Here is a 19,154-nt window from a genome sequence, read left to right on the forward strand (position 1 = left end):
TCCCACTTAATGCTTTAGAACAGGCTATTCACTGTGTGGTGATTACATCCCATCAAAGATGCAGATGTTAGGGAAGAAAAAACACGAGAGACAGGCTAGAAGAGATCACTGTGGCATCTTATCACTTGGCTTTTGCATATTTTAAGCATTTATGTAATTATTAATCAATTATAAATGTTTAAATCATTAGACTTACCCATATGTGACTTAAGATAAATGTTTTGACTCAGAAGAGGCAAACTAAACTCTGTAATGCAACAGTATTTTTTTGGCTATTGTACATGATGAGATTTTTTTCATTTGACTTTCCTAAACAAATCCTAAGTGTGCCTTTTGAAAATACTTATTTTAGCCGGGCAGTGGTAGTGCATGCTTTTATCCCAGCACTCGAGAGGAAGAGTTCAAGGCCAGCCAAGGCTACACAGAGAAACTGTGTCGTGAAAACCAAAACAAACAGAAACCCTCACTTTGTAAGAGTGGGGATATAAATCAAGTAATGTTTCAGTTATAATGTACCGAACACGTGTGTTGGCACATGTATCAAGATGGAGATGTTTGTAAGTATTTCTCCCGCAGGAATGTAGTAGACGTTGCAAATATACTTTGTTTTGAATGGCTGGATTCATTTTGTGAAATTTAATAATACCTTTTTCTTTTAGGAAACTCATTATCTGCGATATTAGAGGGAGAAGCACGGTTAACTTTCCTGAATAGAGGTGAAGATTATGTAATGACAATGCCATATGCTCATTGTAAAGGTAAATATTTTCCATACTTACACCAGGTATTTCTGAAAACTTCTTTGAAAGTTACTGTATATGGCTGGAATTTGTTGTGCTTGAGATGAACTCAGACTCTGTTTGAAGCCCCTTGGCCCATCATTTCGTGAGCGTGTTGCTGTTGCTGAGTGTTCCTGTGGTGGTGAAATGGTCCGCACTGAGCTGATGTGCCTTTCTGGGATGCGTTCCTTAAGAGAGTGGTTGATAACAAAGGAGTTCCCTTGCCTCTGTTGCCTGTGAAAGTTTTGAAATTAAATGGAACTACCTATTTTAGAATCCTTGAAAGTTATTCACTCTTGCATTAATACCTTTTATAAAGTTTAAACTGCTATTTTTCAGTACTTGAAGTCCTTTAAATTTTTTTCTTCAGTCTCATTTGACAATTTCTTCTTCCTAACTTGGGTTTTGGTTTGTTTGAGTCATTGTCTTACCATGTGGCTCAGGCTGCCCTTGAACTCAGGATCCTTGTGCCTCTGCCTCCCTAGTGTTGAGGTGACTGATGTGTCCTGCAGCACCTTGCTAATATGTGGCAAAAACTAGATAATGCTCAGAGCTCTCAACAAGAGTAAAATAAAGGACCTACAATTTTAAATACATAAGAATCAATATTTTTAAATTTTATATCATTTATTACATCCATGTCCAACTAGAGAATTCTTTTTTCCCACAGCAGTGTAGTACTTAGGAAAAAAAAAAACTAAGATTAAAACATAGGGAATTGTGATTAAGAACATTTTCTAAGCTGGGTGTGGTGGCACATGCCTTTAATCCCAGCACTTGGGAGTCAGAGGCAGGCAGATCTCTGAGTTCGAGGCCAGCTTGGTCTACAAAGCAAATCCAGTACAGCCAAGGCTACACAGAGAGACCCTGCCTTGAAAAACCAGAAGAAAGAGAGAGAGAGAGAGAGAGAGAGAGAGAGAGAGAGAGAGAGAGAGAGAGAGAGAGAGACCATTTTCTAGGTGTTTTCTATATTGCTAAGTTTTATGAATTATTTTATAAAATAGGAGTTACATGGCCAAGTAAGTATGAATAATAGCATTTTATGGTCTGCTTGCCCTCAGACGTTACCATTGTGCATTTGCCTATTAAAGGCTACCTCAGCTGCTTAGTTCAATTAAACATGCATGTGAACAAACCCAATCAACTTTCTTAGGATGTGTTTTGAACACAGGATTTATCTTGTGGTTGTGTTTGTTTGCTTAGCTTACCTGAAGTCAGTTCCTGTTATTTGTAGTAATTATATACTATAAGGTGACAACAAACACAGAATTAGCACATTATGAGCTATTGTTTCCAGAGAAAGTAATGAGGTACATTATTTCTATTATCTAATGAGCACATAGCCTTGTGTGTGCTTGTAGACACATTTTATTCAGTGTTCATTTTGTTGTCGATTTTGTTTCCATTGGAAATGAGTCATGAGCTAACACTAACTCAAGTGAGTGAAGCATTAGCACATCGTCCCTGTAAGGGTCACTACAAGCCTGCCCTTCAGAAGACGACACCCCAGCACTTCAGCATTGCGCTACATTAGTTTTCAACAGCAAAATCATCAGGGGAAAAAGCATGACCAAAATACCTTGCAGAAAGACTGGTTGTGTTTAACAGTGTGCGCATTGATGCAGCGCGGCGGGCCTACTTCTGCCTCAGCATCAGGCTACTCCCAAGCATGTCCATGAGTTACCACAGGCACAGTGGGTATTGAGTTGAGGATTACCTGTGTTGTTACAATGTTTATGACCTGTAGTGTGTATATGTGGAGGTTGGAGCATGACCTGTGGCAGCAGGATCTTCTTCCATGTGGGTCCCAGCAGTCCAGCTCAGAGCCTAAGGTTTGGCAGGAAGTGCTTTTACCTCCTCGCTCATTGGCCCGGCTCTGTATTTAATGAGGAGTCTGTGAAGTTGCCAACTAAACATAATGTGAGTACACTTTTTAATACTCTAAAGCAGACTCTGCGTATTTACATGTTTTTGCTGAGGGAGGCAGCATGCCCTTAGACCTCAGCATTCTCCTAGAAAGGGTACCGAGTTACAAAATGCTGCATATTTTACATCAGGGTCTCTCTGTCCTCAACTTCTGTAATGGCTTTTCCTTTAGGAATTCTTTACGGAACAATGACACTGGAGCTTGGCGGAACTGTCACTATTACCTGTCAAAAGACTGGATACAGTGCAATACTTGAATTTAAACTAAAGGTTGGTAAAGGAGGGTTTGTGGGACACTCGCCCACTTGACCATGTGGCTCTGGCAGGCCATGCCCCTCTCCCCCGTTCCCTCTGCCTTGCTAAGAACCATTAGACTACATTCCTGAAGCTAGCCCCAAGGTCTATAACCTTATTTGGCCACTACCTCCTCCTGAGGCTGACTACCAAGGTCCAGCTATCAAAGTATTGACGTCCAGCAATCAAAATCCCCTTTGGATCACCTAATTAACAGGTCCAATTAAAATTACACACCTCAGCCTAACACAGGGTTTCTCATTTTACCTTGATAAACTGCCATTTGCCTATGGGCCATGTCTGTGTCCTCTGTATCCAGAGGCAGACCTTTGTCCCATTCCCAGACAAATAACCCGCCACCCTGCCGTGTTCTCTCTGCCCTCTTCTCCCCTTTCCTTTGTTCCTTCCCCTTCTCCCTCCATCTCTGTCTTCTTTGTCCATCATCTCTTCTTTCTGTCCCTTTGGGGCAAATACATCTGCTTTGTGCTGAGAACTTGGTCTGGGAACTTAGTTTTAGGGGTCCTGAGCCAATACTTTCCCTTTCAGTGGTATTGCCTAATTAAGGACAAGCTGCGCTGTAAATAGTGAAGAAAAAAAGTATAGTTTAGTTATGAAATAACTAAATAAAAAGTACGCTTTATGTCCGGTCACAGAGAAAGGCATCCAAGGGCATATTCTGTGAGTATCTTGGTACAACTTGAGACAAATGAACACAAAATCCACCATTCCCTTTGTTTTAAATTTTAATGATAAAGCTTGTTGCTGTGGAGGAAATGGGCCTTAAATGAATGAAGCATCTCTATGTGCTAAAGCATTGCTTCACAGCCAGGTGCAACACATTCCTGTAATCCCAGCACTTGGAGGCAGAGGCAGGTGGGTCTCTGAGTTCGAGGCCAGCCTGGCCTACAAAGTGAGTCTAGGACAGCCAAGGCTACACGGAGAAACCTTGTCTCAGAAAAAACAAAGAAACAAAACAAAACAAAAATCATTGCTTTCCAAAGCCCCCAAAGTTAGATATGAATTAGGACTCCAGTTGATACAGTAGGACACTTTCATATTAGCTGTGATTTCTGTATAAAAAATTACTTTGAAATAAAATTACTTTGAACTCAGCATGCTTAAGAATACCCATGTGCTACTCCTCATCAGATTTATATCCTGGAATTTGGACAGGGCACATTGGAGATGGTTTGTCTCTTAGAAAATGGAGGCCATCAGGAAATCTTGCAAAATATGAGTGACCCAGTTAACATCAAAATGCACTAAAGACTTGCCTATTCAAGGGTCTGACACATGAAAGGCCACAACTGTTACTCTGAGCACCTGTTCATGTGGCCTTTCCATGGGACTTGGCTTCTTGAAAGCATGGCCGCTTTAAAGTAGCTGGGGGTCTTGCTCAGCAGCACAAGGGTTTCCAAGTTCGAGTGTCACGGTAACAGGCTGGGGCTCAGGTGACTTCCACCACTAGTCTTAGAAGCCCAATTTATAATTTAATAAATTGTGTTCAGATAAAAAATAGGAACCATAGTAATAGTTGGTATTAATTGCTTCCCTGTTGATATTTCAAGGACTAGAATCTCTTTTCTAATGGAAATGAACTCTTAAGTATTACTTGATGCAGTGCCCTTTGCTTTGCCAGGCTTTACATTTGTTGATACTAGTTTGAAAATCATGAAAGTGGTCTCAAACAGTTACTAGTGTCATTACATATCAAAGAATCAAAATTTTGTCTCTAAGGAATCACATTAGTAAGACAATATAATAACCCAAAGTATATTCCTTCTAACTTTATTTTTTGGAAGGATTTTTTCAAATTTTTAAAGTTCCCTCAGTTTTCTGAGTTTTTCATAATGTGTTGCCACTTTGATAGGGTTCAGTCTTGGAGGTTTGGCAAGATCAGCATTCCAGACCACGTGGGTTGTGGATCTTTGCAACCTTTCTGAATTATTTAGTTTCATAGTCTGTTTTTAGCTATATTTTCCACAGTCACAATTAAGATTTTTTTCAAATTAAAAGTCTCTAACTTAAATTTGAGTTTTTTTTTACTTTCAAAGAGTATGGTAACTGTATAATTCTTTTGATGTGTAATTATCTATAACGTAAATAAATTTAAAAATGCTCAATTTTTCTTTTTTTTTTTTTTTTTTAAAGCCATTTCTAGGAAGTAGTGATTATGTTAACCAAATATCAGGGAAACTTAAATTGGGAAAAGAAGTCCTAGCTACTTTGGAAGGCCACTGGGTAAGTATTTTTTTTTAATGTTAGCATTATAAAAATAATTTTATCGGATAGAGAAAAATGAACAATCCTGTTGTAGAAGTAACACTAGTTAACTAAACTCCATCCTAACAGCAGGTGTTTTGGTACTGCTCTATTGCCAGGGACACTGTTTTATGTAATGTTTTATATTCCTAGACTTTTGAGTAGAAGTAGCTATCAGTTATATGGCACTCAGTATTAAGAATATAGCTTTTACTATCACTTAATATTTAATAAAGTATTACATAGATACTGATTTTTTTCATTTAATTTATTAATTTATTTAATTTATATGCATGATACCTATGTGGATGTCAGAGGACAGCTTACAGGAGTCAGTGCTCTCATTCTGCCATAGGGTTCCAGGAATCAAGCTCAGGGCATCTGAATTGGCGGCACCGTTGCCAGCGGAGCCATCTTTCTGATACATATGTATGATCTCTCAGAGCGTCTGAATAGTTAGCATAAAGTAAGAAGTATGCTGAGAACTGAGCCCTGGGACTGTGCGGCCCAGAACATCACTGGTTCCAGTTTGGGTGGTGTTTCTTTTGGAGGAGGATGGGAAGGTGCAGTATAAAAGCAATGGCTTTGATTTACTTCTCTGCCAACCTAGCTTCCTATTTATGTAATTCTTTACCAGGAGCTTGAGAGACTGAAATGGACTATGGTGTATTTCTTCAGTGGATTTTCACTTAGTGTATGATATTCTGCATTATAATAAGAAAAAAAAAAAAAGAAGTAGTAGAATGAAAAATGAAGCTAGGTTTAGGGTCTCAGCTAACTGGCTACATAGGTTCTGCAAAAATGGCTTTTTAAGTTGTGTGTATATGGTGCTGTCTCTCACCGTGTGGGTCTCAGGAATAGATTTGGTGGCAAGTGCCATTACCCATAGAGCCATCTCCCTGATCCTGCAAAATGTTTTAGTTGACTTCCTATCTGAATATTATTTGGAATAATGATAGAGTCATCTTTGCCACTTTATTTTATTTTATTTATTTTGAGACACAGTCCCATTTTACAGCCCTGCCTGGCCTCAAACTCTGCCTCTGTCTCCTAGGTGCTGGGATTAAAGGTGTGTGCCACCACATCTGGGCAGATAGTTGTTCTGAAAACATAAAAGTGTCTAGATTATGTTCAGGTTTTAATGCTAAAAAAGACTGGAGGTTTTTCAGTAATTTGATTTCCTACATCTTGCACAGTATCTCATGGGCTGCAAACACCACACTCTTCTGTGACAGTTCAGACATGGTGCTTGAGGATTTGCTTGTAGTATTTGAAATTTGTTAAGTAAGACTTATAAAATCTCATGAACTTTCTATTCAGCCAGCCAATTTTTCTAATTGCTTGGTATTTATATATTTGAACTCCTATTTTTATACAAAGAAAAGAATTTGAATTTTGAGAAATGCACTAGGTAATTTGTTTTGGGATATTTTTAGCGGAATTCAGCAGGAAGAATCTGTTACTGTTACTATGGGGTGTAAGTCCTCCTTTAAATAAAAGTAACTGTACTAAAGTTTTAATTCCTTTATATACAGGATAGTGAAGTTTTCATTAATGACAAGAAGACTGATAACTCAGAAGTTTTCTGGAATCCAACCCCTGATATTAAACAGTGGAGATTAATAAGGCACACTGTAAAATTTGAAGAACAGGATGATTTTGAGTCAGAGAAGTAAGTATTCCATCTTTTAGCCAACTTGATGAAAATTACGGAGTATTTCAAATGCATAATAGTGTAGTGACACTATTCTCTGTCTGCTAACTCGGCAAGAAGGTTTCTCGTTGTTGGCTGGAGGCATTCTGTGTTGGTGTGTGTGACATTTTTCTGCAGCTCAGAGCTAAAAAATCCTGTTTTCTCTCCTCTACTCCTGTGCTTTAAGTTTCTGTTTGCATTCTAACCTGGCACAGGCCAGTCGGAAGGTGGAGTGAAGGGTGCACGGTCTGCTTGCTCTGTCCTCTGAAACAAGAATAGCACCCCCGCTGCCCTGGTTTCCAAAGGGTTTAAATGATGGGGCAATGCCATTGTTAATGTTGTAGTTCCTGATACTAAGTCACGACATTCTTTCCAGAATGCTGAGACTTTGGACAAAATAGCTATTTGTGTGTTCAGAGTTCTGTGCAAGTATTGCTTTAAAGTCCTACTTCAGGTGTGACAGCCACATGAAAGGGACATGCATTCAACACGTACCTCCATTTTCTATGTGTGTGTACAATTCAGTGCTTTTAATTTTTTAATAAGGGGTTTTATGCAGAGCAAAGTCGCCTTGAATTTGCTGTCTAGCTGAGATTATCCTTTAACTGTTATTACTGATCTTGCCTCTACTTCCCAGTACTGGGCACAACTCAACATATATTAAGGATGACATAGTATAAGACTTAGAAAAAGAAGCTGTTACCAGCTACGTAGAAGACAGAAAATTAGCCTGTGTGTAATGAATTGAAAAGTCTCTTTTAGTTTTGACGTGTTCCCTCTTAGACAGAGGAGATGCTGATGTGTTACACTCTCATTTAGCTGATGAGAAAAGGAAAATTTTAATATGAGAAATCATTTTCTCATGCTGTTTTTTGTTAAGTTAGTGGTTCTCAACAGTATTGGTTCATTTAAATCTAGGAAGCATTTAAAAAGCCTATGCTTGGGTGCGTTTCTAGAAGCTGAATTTAAAAGTTCTCTGATAGTTCATGCATCCACGATCTCAGGTGGATCATCCTGAGGCCTAGGACTTGTAAATAGTGTATCAGGACCCTCTGAGGAGCTACTGACTAAGGTGGGACTGAAGGACTTCCTTGTCCGCATTCCTGTCGCCTTCGTCAGCGGTTTTCACGTGTGTTTAGGAACCCCTTCACTGAGTGGCTGCTGCCCACTGGGGGTGCTGAGTTTGTCTCTCGGCTCACTTCCAAGCTCATGAGTGTGAGCATTGTCAAAATCCACGTGAGCAGCACTCACTCAACAAAAATAAAACTCTGTAGAGACTGGATTTCCTGTTGGCTTTTTAAAATATTGTTTTACATGTATATTAGACTCTGGCAGCGAGTAACAAGAGCGATAAATGCCAAAGACCAAACAGAAGCTACTCAAGAAAAGTGTGTGTTGGAAGAAGCTCAGAGACAAGCTGCCAGAGACCGGAAAGCAAAAGGGGAAGAGTGGGCTTGTAAGTTATTTGAACTGGATCCACTCACGGGAGAATGGCACTATAAGTTTTCAGAGTAAGTAATTTAAATATTTATTTCAAAATATACTAACATAACTTATATTTTGAGTATATTTTTATCAATATGAATTAGTGTGAAATTTTATTTTACAGACTTTTTTGGCTTGGTTTTGTTTTTTTGAGACGGAGTTTCTTTGTGCAGCCCTGGCTGTCCTGGAACTCACTCTGTAGACCAGGCTGGCCTTGACCTCAGAGATCTGCCTGCCTCTGCCTCCCAAGTTCTGGGATTAAACTCATGTGCCACTACCGCCCAGCCAGTTTTGCAGACTTTTAAATTTGTATGTGTGTGAACCTTTGTGAGTTGATACGTACTGTGTGCATGCAGTCAGAAAAGGGTCCCCTGGGACTGGAATTGTGGATGCTTATGAGCCACTCTGTAGATTTGGGGAACTGAATTCAGGCTCTCTGCAAGAGCAGTGAGTGCTCTTAACCACTAAGCTACCTCTTCAGCCCATAATATGTATTTTTATTTTATTTTATTTTTTGAGATAGCTCTGACCTGGCATTTGCTATATAGACCAGGCTGACCTTAACTCAGAGATCCACCTGCCTCTGCTCAGTGCTGAGATTAAAGGTGTGCACCATTACGCCTGGCTTCATAGTGTGATATTTTAAACTTGATGTTCTATTATTTATTTCATGCTCTATGATAGTAGTGTTCCAGATAAGCTAAGAATCAGAAGATTAGATATAAGAAATCTTAAGGTTAGAACAATGTTTTACTGTAATTACTTCATGAAATCTATTAAGAAGAAACTAAGTTCTGTAGCTATTTATTTTTATTTATTTATTTAGTACTCGACCATGGGACCCACTTAATGATATGATACAATTTGAAAAAGATGGAGTTATCCAGACCAAAGTGAAACATCGCACTCCAATGGTATGTAACATAAAAATAGCTATATTCGATAGACTAACTCTTTACTATCTGTGGTATTTACTTTGAAAATTAAAACTTTAGGTAAATAAAATGACATTATAAGTAGCTCCAAGCAAAAACTACTAGAGCTCTCCAAATATCAAAACATTTGCAGCCACTAAGGGTATGAAGGACCAAGAAAGGGCTTCAAAACTGTAGGAAGACAAGGTAGCATTGTAGGAGCTCTTGCCTCACCTCTTCCTGAGCACAGCTATAGTATTGTGATGTCCCTGTGTTCCACTATAGACCACACACACACACACACACACACACACACACACACACACACACACCCTCTCACACACACACACACACACACACACACTCTCTCTCTCTCCTCTCTCACATGCATACACGCACCCTCACACACATACCCTCTCTACACACGCAAGTACGCACACACCTCCCTCTCTCCTGTGAGGCACGTGATGATGCACTCATTTCTAAGAGTGTCATTAATTAATTATAGAAAGGAGCTAAACATAAATACAAGAGCCAAAAGGGACCATAATGGGAGATTTTCACTAGAGAAATCTAACAACAGATTTAAATAGGTACAAGACAGAATCTGTTACACAAGAGATAAAAAACTATTCAAATGATCCAGTATAAGAAAGAGAAGAGACAAATAGATGACAGTGTGAGTGGAAGCTTAGAGACCCATTGGGACACCCTCTGTTGGGCTGTATGAATTACGGAGTCTGCAAGGAAATCAGGGACAGAAATGGGTGAAGCATGCTTAAGAAAAGGCTAGTATATTCCCAGGTGTAATGGCAAATAAGAATCTATAAATCCAAGAAGCTCAACATTCTTTCATAGGATAAGCTCAGATTGTTGAAAGCCAAAACAAAAACAAAAAAAAAAAACAAACAAAAAACCCATAGCCTTAAAGGCAGCAAGAAAGAACTTGTAATGTTTTTAACAGATAATACGAAAGATTTCTAAAAATCCCCAGGCAACCTCAATGAATCCTGCAACCTTGCAAGGCATAAAATGGCCACACAGATAACATTTGCGTTTCTGTATAGCGAGGACTCACACAAGGAAATTAAGAAAGCAGTTGAGTGTATAACAGCACCCGGAAGAGCAAACTTCCAGGAATTAACAGAACTAAGCTGTGGAAGGTTTGTGCAGTGAAAACTGTAAAGCTTGCTAAGAATTCCAGGAAGATAAAAGGAAATCGCCCATTTTCTTAGGCTGGAAGAGCTCATATTATTACAGTGCAGCGCTACCCCCAGACAGCTGAAAGACAGAAAACAAAAGAAATGGGAAAGCCGATCCTCAAGTTCATATGGGATTTTGAGGGTCTGTTTGCTTATTTTAGAACAAAGTTGGAAGACCTATTTTCCAGTTTCAAGGTTTTTTTGGTTTGGTTTGGGGTTTTTTTTGTTTTGTTTTGTTTGGTTTGGTTTGGTTTGGTTTTTTTTTTTTTTTGGGTTTTTTTTTTTTTTTTTTTTTTTTGGTTTTTCGAGACAGGGTTTCTCTGTGTAGCCTTGGCCATCCTGGACTCACTTTGTAGACCAGGCTGGCCTCGAACTCACAGCGATCCGCCTGCCTCTGCCTCCCGAGTGCTGGGATTAAAGGCGTGCGCCACCACACCAGGCTTCCAGTTTCAAGTTTTATCACAGTGCTACAATAATCAAAACTGACTTTGCTGTTAGGACAGGCTTGACGTGTAGACCACGGGGTAAGGTTGAGTCCAGATGTAAACCGGTAAAGGTTACTCTGGAGGGCTGCGCTGATGGCTCAGCATGGAGGAGCATTGGCTCTTCTTCCAGAGGACCCATGTGGCGGGTCCCATCATCTATGACTTTAGTTTCAGGGAATCTGCACCTCCTTCTGTCCTTCTCAGGTACTGCATACATGTGTGTAGACATATACTCAGACAAACACACATACACAGAAAATAAAAGTAAAAAAAAAAAATTTAAGGTTTTAAAAATTATTTTTGGCAATGAGTTCTCCAACTCCTTGGAAAAAGACTAGTCTCTTGAAACAAATGGTACAGAGGCAAATCTACCTGCCTTGTACTGTACAAAAAAAGAACTTAAAATAAATCTGTACACAACATGAGAGCTAAGACTATAAAATTCTTAGAAAATGATGTAAGTCATCATAAGGAAATAACAGTTAATAAAAACACTGAAAGCACAAATAGCAAAAACAAACCAAAAAGCTAAATTATGGGGGATGGAGAGCTGCCCCAGCAATTAAAAATACTTGCTGCTCCTGTAGAGGACCTGGGATCTGCTCTTAGCACCTACAGAGCAACTCTGAATTGTTCATAACTCCTGTTTTAAGGGATCCAACGCCCCTCTGTGGCCTCTGCCAGCACCAGGCACACCTGTGGTGTATATATATACTTGCAGAGCACCCATACATAAATAAACAAACAAAAAATTAAATCTTGAACACTTATAAACATCATATGATGCCATGAAGAAGGCAAGAGACAAGCTACAGAATAAAAGAAAATATATGATAATCATTATCTAACAATGTTTAAATATTCAAAATACTTAAGGAATCCCTGGCTTAACAAAAAGACAGCCTTTTTTTTTTTTTTTAAAGCAAATGACTACTAAATTAAACATATCTCCAAAGAAAACACAAATGACCAAAAAAATAAAAATGTTTAATATTAACATATAAATGCAACTCAAGACCACAATTAGTTTATTACTTCCCACTTAATATGTAAAAAAAAAGTTAAATTAGAAAATACAAGTGTTGGTGAGGATATGGGGAGCCAGAGCCCCAGCACATTCCTGGTGAGAATGTAGTTTTGCAGCCATGGCAAAGAACAGTTATGCTACAGGAGTGTATAACAGAATTATCACATGACCCAGCTCTTCTACTCCAAAAGAGTTGGAAGCCAGACCTGTCGATGGGATGTCACAGAGCTGGCTGCTGTAGTGCACGTCTAATCCCAGCACTCAGGAGGCAGAGGCAGGTGGATTGCTGTGAGTTCGAGGCCAGCCTGGGTGTGTACAGTTCAGGAATAGGAGCGAAATTAACTCCATACGGTTCTTCTTTTTAGTCTTTGTATCCAGCTAAAATCAACTAAATGCACCGTATCTTGTCAAATAAAACTTCATTAGATTGTTCAAGATTGGATTTCCAAGCATCATACCCATTGGTGGTTTCGTTTAGTTTGGTTTTGGGTTTGGGTTTTCAAGATAGGATTTCTCTGTGTGGTCTTGGCTGTCCTGGAACTCACTCTGTAGCCCAGGCTGGCCTCAAACTCAGATCCACCTGCCTCTGCCTCTGGAGTGCTGGGATTAAAGGCGTGCGCCGCCACCGCCTGGCTCCATCGGTGCTTTTGACAATTGTGCATGCAAGTGGTTTAATTCCAGGTTATAGTGAAACTTTACATGAATGTGATTTTTATTCAGGTTAGTGTTCCAAAAATGAAACATAAGCCAACAAGGCAACAGAAGAAAGTAACAAAAGGCTATTCATCCCCAGAACCTGACATCCAGGACTCATCTGGAAGTGAAGGTAAAGATGCTTATCACTGGCTGCTCACTGTAATTTGAAGGAAGTCTTGACTGCGCTGCTAGGTGTGTGTTAGGGGTCTCCACAGGAACTCAAGGTTTGTGTGGAGACAGGGCTCGGTGTGAGTGCTGCGGGTTGTGGATGGGCAGCCAGCTCAGAGGCACTAGGGTAAAGGCGTGGGAGAGGAGAAAGGAGACGCTTGCAGACAGCCCAGCAGCTGCAGCTCTGTGTTTTGGTGAAAATTTGATGATTGAGTTCAAGAAGCATATTTTAAATTTTGAGTCAGTTCATGCATCCAAAGAGCTTCCTAAAGTAAGATAGTTGTGTTTGGAAGCCGCTGACCAGTGAGAATATAGACATGTACAGCTCGGCACAGCTAGATTACATAGTGTCTTGACCAAGTCAGCTACTGTGTGGACGCTTTGAACTATGTAAGATACTGTGCAAAACTGAAAAAATAACTTTATAAAGTCTCCTTTAAACATGGTGTATGGGTTTAAACTAAGCTGGGAGCCTAATTTACTTAGAGAGGTAACACTAGAGGAGTAAATAGTAAATGAGGCATTAGACATGAGTGATGAGGGCCTTAGAGAGCTCAGGCCAGGTGGGAGAAGGTTCTTGGAAGACCCTTGATGGGTTTCTGGACTCCCCAGTGGCTTGCTACTCTAAGCCTGGCACATGGGGTGGCGCCAGCATCCTGAACAAGGCCAGTAGTACAGTGGTATGGGTGACAGCACAGAGACTGTTACAGTGTCACTGCACAGCAAGGGACTAAACACAACTTCACCTTGGAACAGTTAACCAGTGCGAGGTCAGGGAGCCCATAGGGTGGGATGGTACCTGTGGACATGTTGCATGTAGAGATATTTCTAACTCTTTAATTGCCTCTCTTATCATTACTACTGTATTGCCTGTAATATGTCAGCTAATGTGTGTAGAGGAATTTAAATTCAGAACATGGCTTCTATGGAAGAGATCATATCCAAAGACCTTCTAGGTCAGTGTGATCTGGCTGGAATACAAATATGCCTTTAATCCAGGAGACAGGCAAACAGATCTGAGTTCAAGGCCAACCTGGTGTAGAGCAAGTTTCAGGTAAAGAAAAAATTAGGTGCAGGTGTGGTGATACGTGCCTTTAATCCCCAACAATGAAGGTAAAAGTTAGTTTGTAGCACCCATATTTGAATGGCAGAAAAAGTGACAGATCAGAGAAAGATTTGACAGAAGAGGATATACCCAAGAAGAGAGGGGAAAGGGAAGCTACTTCAGGGGCAATGCAGAGAGAGGAGGCAGTTTTACCTGCAGAGTTTTACAGAGAGAGGTTGAATGAGACAACAAGCTACACATGGGTGAAGACAGAATGATCCAGAAAACGAGGAGGAGCCAGAAGAGTAGAGCAGATTGCTAGAGTTAGTTTAAGGCCAAGCATATCAATTCAGAGGCCGAGAGAAAAAGCCAGATTGAATAAGTCAGCTGGGAGAAGAGTTTGAGCCAGAACAGCTGAGTTGAACCAGCCAGCCCAGAGCTCAGAAAGAACAAGAAAGGATGAGCTTATTCAGCAGTAGGTTTCAGAGGCTGAAAACATTCTAAGCCTAGGTTAGATCTTATGGAGGCTAGAAGCTTCCAGGAGTAGGCCTAGGTTAGCAGACAAAGGCAGTGAGCCTCCCAGACAACAACTGAATTAGCCTAATAAAAGTTCCTTTTACAAATGTTTATTGACCACTTGATGCCTTACAACCTTGGAATTGGGATCATACTGTTACCTGTAGTTTAAAAAAGAGAAACCTTGAGAGAAAGCCATGAGCACAATTGGGAAGGGAATGCAAGACACAAGGGCACTAGAGGTTGAAAGGAGCTTAGAAAGTAGACTTCTTCAGATCTGTGCCAGCGGGCTAGGCAGAATAGAGTGTAATATTTTCCCAAAATTAATACAGATTTTATTTATTTTTGTTTCATGTGCATTGGTGGTTTTATCTGTGGAAGGGTGTTGGATCGCTTGGTACTGCAATATGGGTGCTGGGAATGGAACTGAGGTCCTCTAGAACAGCAGCCAGCTCTTAACCACTGAGCCACCTTCCCAACCCCATTAATACAGATTTTAAATGAATTATTTTTGCTTGTTTTAATAAGTTAAAAAAAACCTGATTCCACGAATCATTTGTAACTACTCTATTTAGTATTCTAGTTTTGATTTGCTATGTTTGGGACTTAAAATGCCTAGTATTATATTTATAAATTATGACTACAACTTCATTCTAAATGTGTTTTAGCTCAATCTGTAAAACCAAGTACACGAAGAAAGAAGGGGATAGACCTGGGAGACATTCAAAGTTCCATTGAGTCTATAAAACAAACACAGGAAGAAATTAAAAGGTAATGCGTTCTGATAGTGATTCATTTGAGTCCAGAGGAGACAAGACACTGTTGGAGAAAACCACGCAAACTTTACGTTTTATGAAAACTCTGCTAAGGTTCAGAAATAGTCCTGACCTCTGTTGCCTGAATTCTGAAAATTAAAAACCCCTCGCACATTCACTAGGGGAGAGGTGGAACCGTGAGGGTTTTCTGTGTGTGAGGCTGAGTATTCACTGCTAATGGCGTGCGAGGAACCTAACTGGTGTAGGTAGGTGCAGGGAAAGAATCGTGTCTGAGAAAGGTAACGGCCTTGCTTGTTCCTGCGGTCCCTGTTCTGTGTGGCTAACATGTGGCTGTAATGTACCATTTACTTAAAAAAACTGAAATACCTACATGGGAGAATAGTCACCGCCTAGAAACCAGAACTCCCCGCACATGGGCTAGCACCAAACACGAACACTTAACAGAGGGCCTGGCGGAAAGAAGTTCCTGTTCTGCCCCATTACTGAGACTAGACATGGAAGCTTCTGGGTGTTTTCTATTACACTTTCCTGCTTCTATGCATGCAGCCCTCAGGGCTGGGTCTGTGTTCAGGGCAATTATATACAAAACATGTCTCTGTTCTTGGCTGCCCTCTCTCTGACATGCAGCTGTGATTTCACCTCCAGCCTCATCTGTGTTCCCGGACCTGTCCTGCCCCATACTTCTGCCGTATGACCCTGCTCACATCTGTCATGCTGTGTGCACACCCATGTGTCCCACTGCCCTGACACACCTGGCTTCACAGATTGCCCTTCTTCCCATTTTATTCATCAAGAAAAAGTTTTCACCCTGGGGAGGTGGCACACGCCTTTAATCCCAGCACTCAGGAGGCAGCGATAGGCAGATCTCTAGCCTGGGCTACCTAGAGTATTCTAGGGTGTTAGCGCCAGGGAGAGGCAAGGGATGGTGGGGTGGGGAGAGATGGACGGCTATGGACAAGAGTGGACACTGGAAACTGTTTGAAAAAGGAAAAACTTGGCTTACCCAATAGAGTGCTTTCAAGCGTTACCTTCTTACGCCTTTTCTGATCATGTGCCCTGCCCTGTGCATGGCTGGCCTAACTTCCCATCTGCCCTCCTTCTGAGCCCTCTTCAGAGTTGCTCTTACGAGCTGCTGGGCCCCCTGGCCTGCGGCTCCTTCAGAGCACACAGAATGGCATGTGGACCTTGAGCATTAGCAGGCCTTAAATTTGTGTTCACATTATATAATTTAATTATATGTATAAACCTACTTGGTTGCTTTTGCCTTCTTTTTTTTTTCATAGCACAGTTCCAAAAAGAAATAAAAATTCACTCATCAGCTCCTTTTAAAGATACTAGAAGTATATTTTATGACTAAATTTAAATTTTATAGCACACACACACACACAACAAAAACAAAAAAAACACTGCTGAATATTCTTCAGTTTCAGAATGTTAGGAAATCTGTTGCATTGTTTTTTTTTTTCCTGGAGAATTTGGAATTTTTACTTTATTCTTGTCCTCCAACTAAAGGTAAAAGAAATTTAGCCAACTAAAGAGCAAATACTCTTCTCAACCCACTGTTGTAATATAAAAGATAGTCTACTTCTATATCATTAAGCACTGATGATCGTGTTTGATATGGTACCTAAGGTAATATGCCTGATACCATGTGCTTAAAGCATAGTAACCTGGCACTGGCACTCTTAGGTCTTGGTTAGAGGAGTAATGGGCTACACTAGTTACTTCAGTTAATGTACTTAGATACCTTGTGACACACAATAACAAAGGGTAATAATGAAGTCTAGTGCTAACATTTCTAAAAAAATAATTATTAAATTTATTGTTGCTCATTTTGCAGAAACATTATGGCTCTTCGAAATCATTTGCTTTCAAGTACACCTGCTACGGATTATTTTCTGCAACAGAAAGACTACTTTGTCATTTTCCTCCTGATTTTGCTTCAAGTCATAATAAACTTTATGTTCAAGTAGAAGTTCTCATCAGTTGAATCAGTGAACTGGGAAGATCAGACTTGACCTGGGACCAGTGTTCAGATTGGTTTGCTCTTTATTAAATAAAGCACGTCCATACGTCTGACTCAAACAAAATAGGAGATGAATGTAGAAGTGTCTGCCTCCCTTTCATGTCTTTTATCCTTAACCCGAAACAAGAGCTATTCTATTTGGTTATTAAACTGACTGTGTTGAGTGCCAGAGCACTTCTATGACATTGTGCCTACATGTGAGCATAAGAAATCCACACGTGTACACAAGAACTCTTACCTGACAATAGTTTCTGGTATGTTATGAAATATTCTGATACCATTGTTCATAACAAAAATGCTGTCACTCTTATAAATATATGTATAGTCAACTATCTCCTTCAGAGGACTGGCATACAGCTTTCATTAAGAAATTACAGTGAGGAAATGATAGAAATAGACATTATGAATAATTCAATGCATTATACTGTTAAAACCATCTTCAAGGTATCTAGCTCAGTTGTCTTCTTAGAAACACCAAGAAAAAAGTGTGAGTGATGAGAATTAGTATATTGTAAGGGACAAGTAGAAAATTTTTAAGAGTTTACACAAGGTTTTCTAATCCCTAGGATTAATGTTACAGATATAGGTGAGTATGTACTTCTATCTATCAATATTAATGACTGGTGTACAGCCACGTGGATCTGTATGTTACAGGCCCACGGTAAGCACCTCCTGGAAACAGTGGTCAGAGGGTTATAGGGTATGTGAAATCCTGATAATTCGGTGTTTTCTTTACGGAAACCATTTTAGCTTTCATTTAGACACTGGAGTGCTCAGTGAGTAAATAGAAGAGAAGAATTCTAGCTAATATACTTCAAAAGTCAAAAAAGGCAGTAAGAAAAGACACTGCAGTGATCTTTATTCTAAGACATTCAAATTAATTTGCTTAAATGTGCAATAAGTTGAGCATTGGAAAATACCAGGTTATGAAACTTACCTCTTTCCATCGTCCTGTGGTGGCCACAATTCTATACGAGTCCTTCTGTTCACGATCAGGCAAATTTTGTTCCTAAGGGGTTTGGCCTATTTTTTCAGCTTAATATTGTATGTTTTTACATATATATTTATTATTGTCAAAAACACTTCTGTAAAAGGTAGTTAAGTTTTGAAACGTCATAAAACTTAGATTCCTCAAACTACGGGTTTTAGAAGGGTTTATACATTGTGGAAAACTAAGAAAGCTGTTGGTCTGGCTGCATCTGGCTTCAATTAGGAAGAGACCAAGACACAAGTAAAACTACAGCCAGCTCTGTGCTATGAGGTGTACAAAGACGAGAGATGGCTGCTACAGTGCTAAAACCAGAAGTCCCTTCTAATGAACACACTATCTGAAGTTCCCTTAGGTTTTTATGAAAAGCCATTTCCCGTGTGGGGTTAGCAAAACAAAATGTTGTGTTTCATATGAAAATATTTTAAACTTTGTTAACAGCATAAGCAAGACGTACCTGTATCCAGTATTTCATTATTACAGAGTTTTGGGTTATATTTCATATTTGTCAATATATTTTTTGTATTCATATTCTACCAATATTATGCTCAACTGCCTATTATTCATTGATGTGATATTTTGTAAATAATGTACAACTTAATCTTTATATGATTTTAAATTAGTATTAATTTATATTATATATAACTTGATTGGTTGATCACTAAAAGCCGTTTCATTGTTAAACCCTGAGATATTAAGCTGTTGGTGACCTGCCTTAGGGCTCTTTCTTAATTTTTTGTGTTGTTTCATGTGATCTGAACAGTGCTTTACTTGTATTGACATCCGAGACTGGAAATGTAGTTGGTTTTTTGTTTTTGTTTTAATTTCAATTTCGAGCTAATGTTAATGAATCCTTATCCAAGGAATAAAAC

General features: G+C 39.6%; 1 protein-coding gene across 5 annotated transcripts in view; it reads left to right on the forward strand.

The window, feature by feature from the left end:
* Osbpl8 (oxysterol binding protein like 8) overlaps positions 1-17,441 on the forward strand; it is an 88,100-nt gene extending 70,659 nt beyond the window's left edge. For all 5 annotated transcript variants that reach the window (XM_051139674.1, XM_051139673.1, XM_051139670.1 and 2 more), the window contains 9 exons: positions 660-758; positions 2,878-2,975; positions 5,151-5,240; positions 6,797-6,933; positions 8,280-8,465; positions 9,266-9,353; positions 12,788-12,893; positions 15,161-15,263; positions 17,109-17,441. In XM_051139674.1, coding sequence (XP_050995631.1) covers positions 660-758; positions 2,878-2,975; positions 5,151-5,240; positions 6,797-6,933; positions 8,280-8,465; positions 9,266-9,353; positions 12,788-12,893; positions 15,161-15,263; positions 17,109-17,241 — 1,040 coding nt within the window. In that variant the 3' untranslated portion in view covers positions 17,242-17,441. The remainder of the gene's footprint in view (positions 1-659; positions 759-2,877; positions 2,976-5,150; positions 5,241-6,796; positions 6,934-8,279; positions 8,466-9,265; positions 9,354-12,787; positions 12,894-15,160; positions 15,264-17,108) is intronic.
* Positions 17,442-19,154: the final 1,713 nt, after the last annotated feature.

This window comes from Acomys russatus, chromosome 31 (genome assembly GCF_903995435.1).
Source record: "Acomys russatus chromosome 31, mAcoRus1.1, whole genome shotgun sequence".
Taxonomy (NCBI): Eukaryota; Metazoa; Chordata; class Mammalia; order Rodentia; family Muridae; genus Acomys; species Acomys russatus.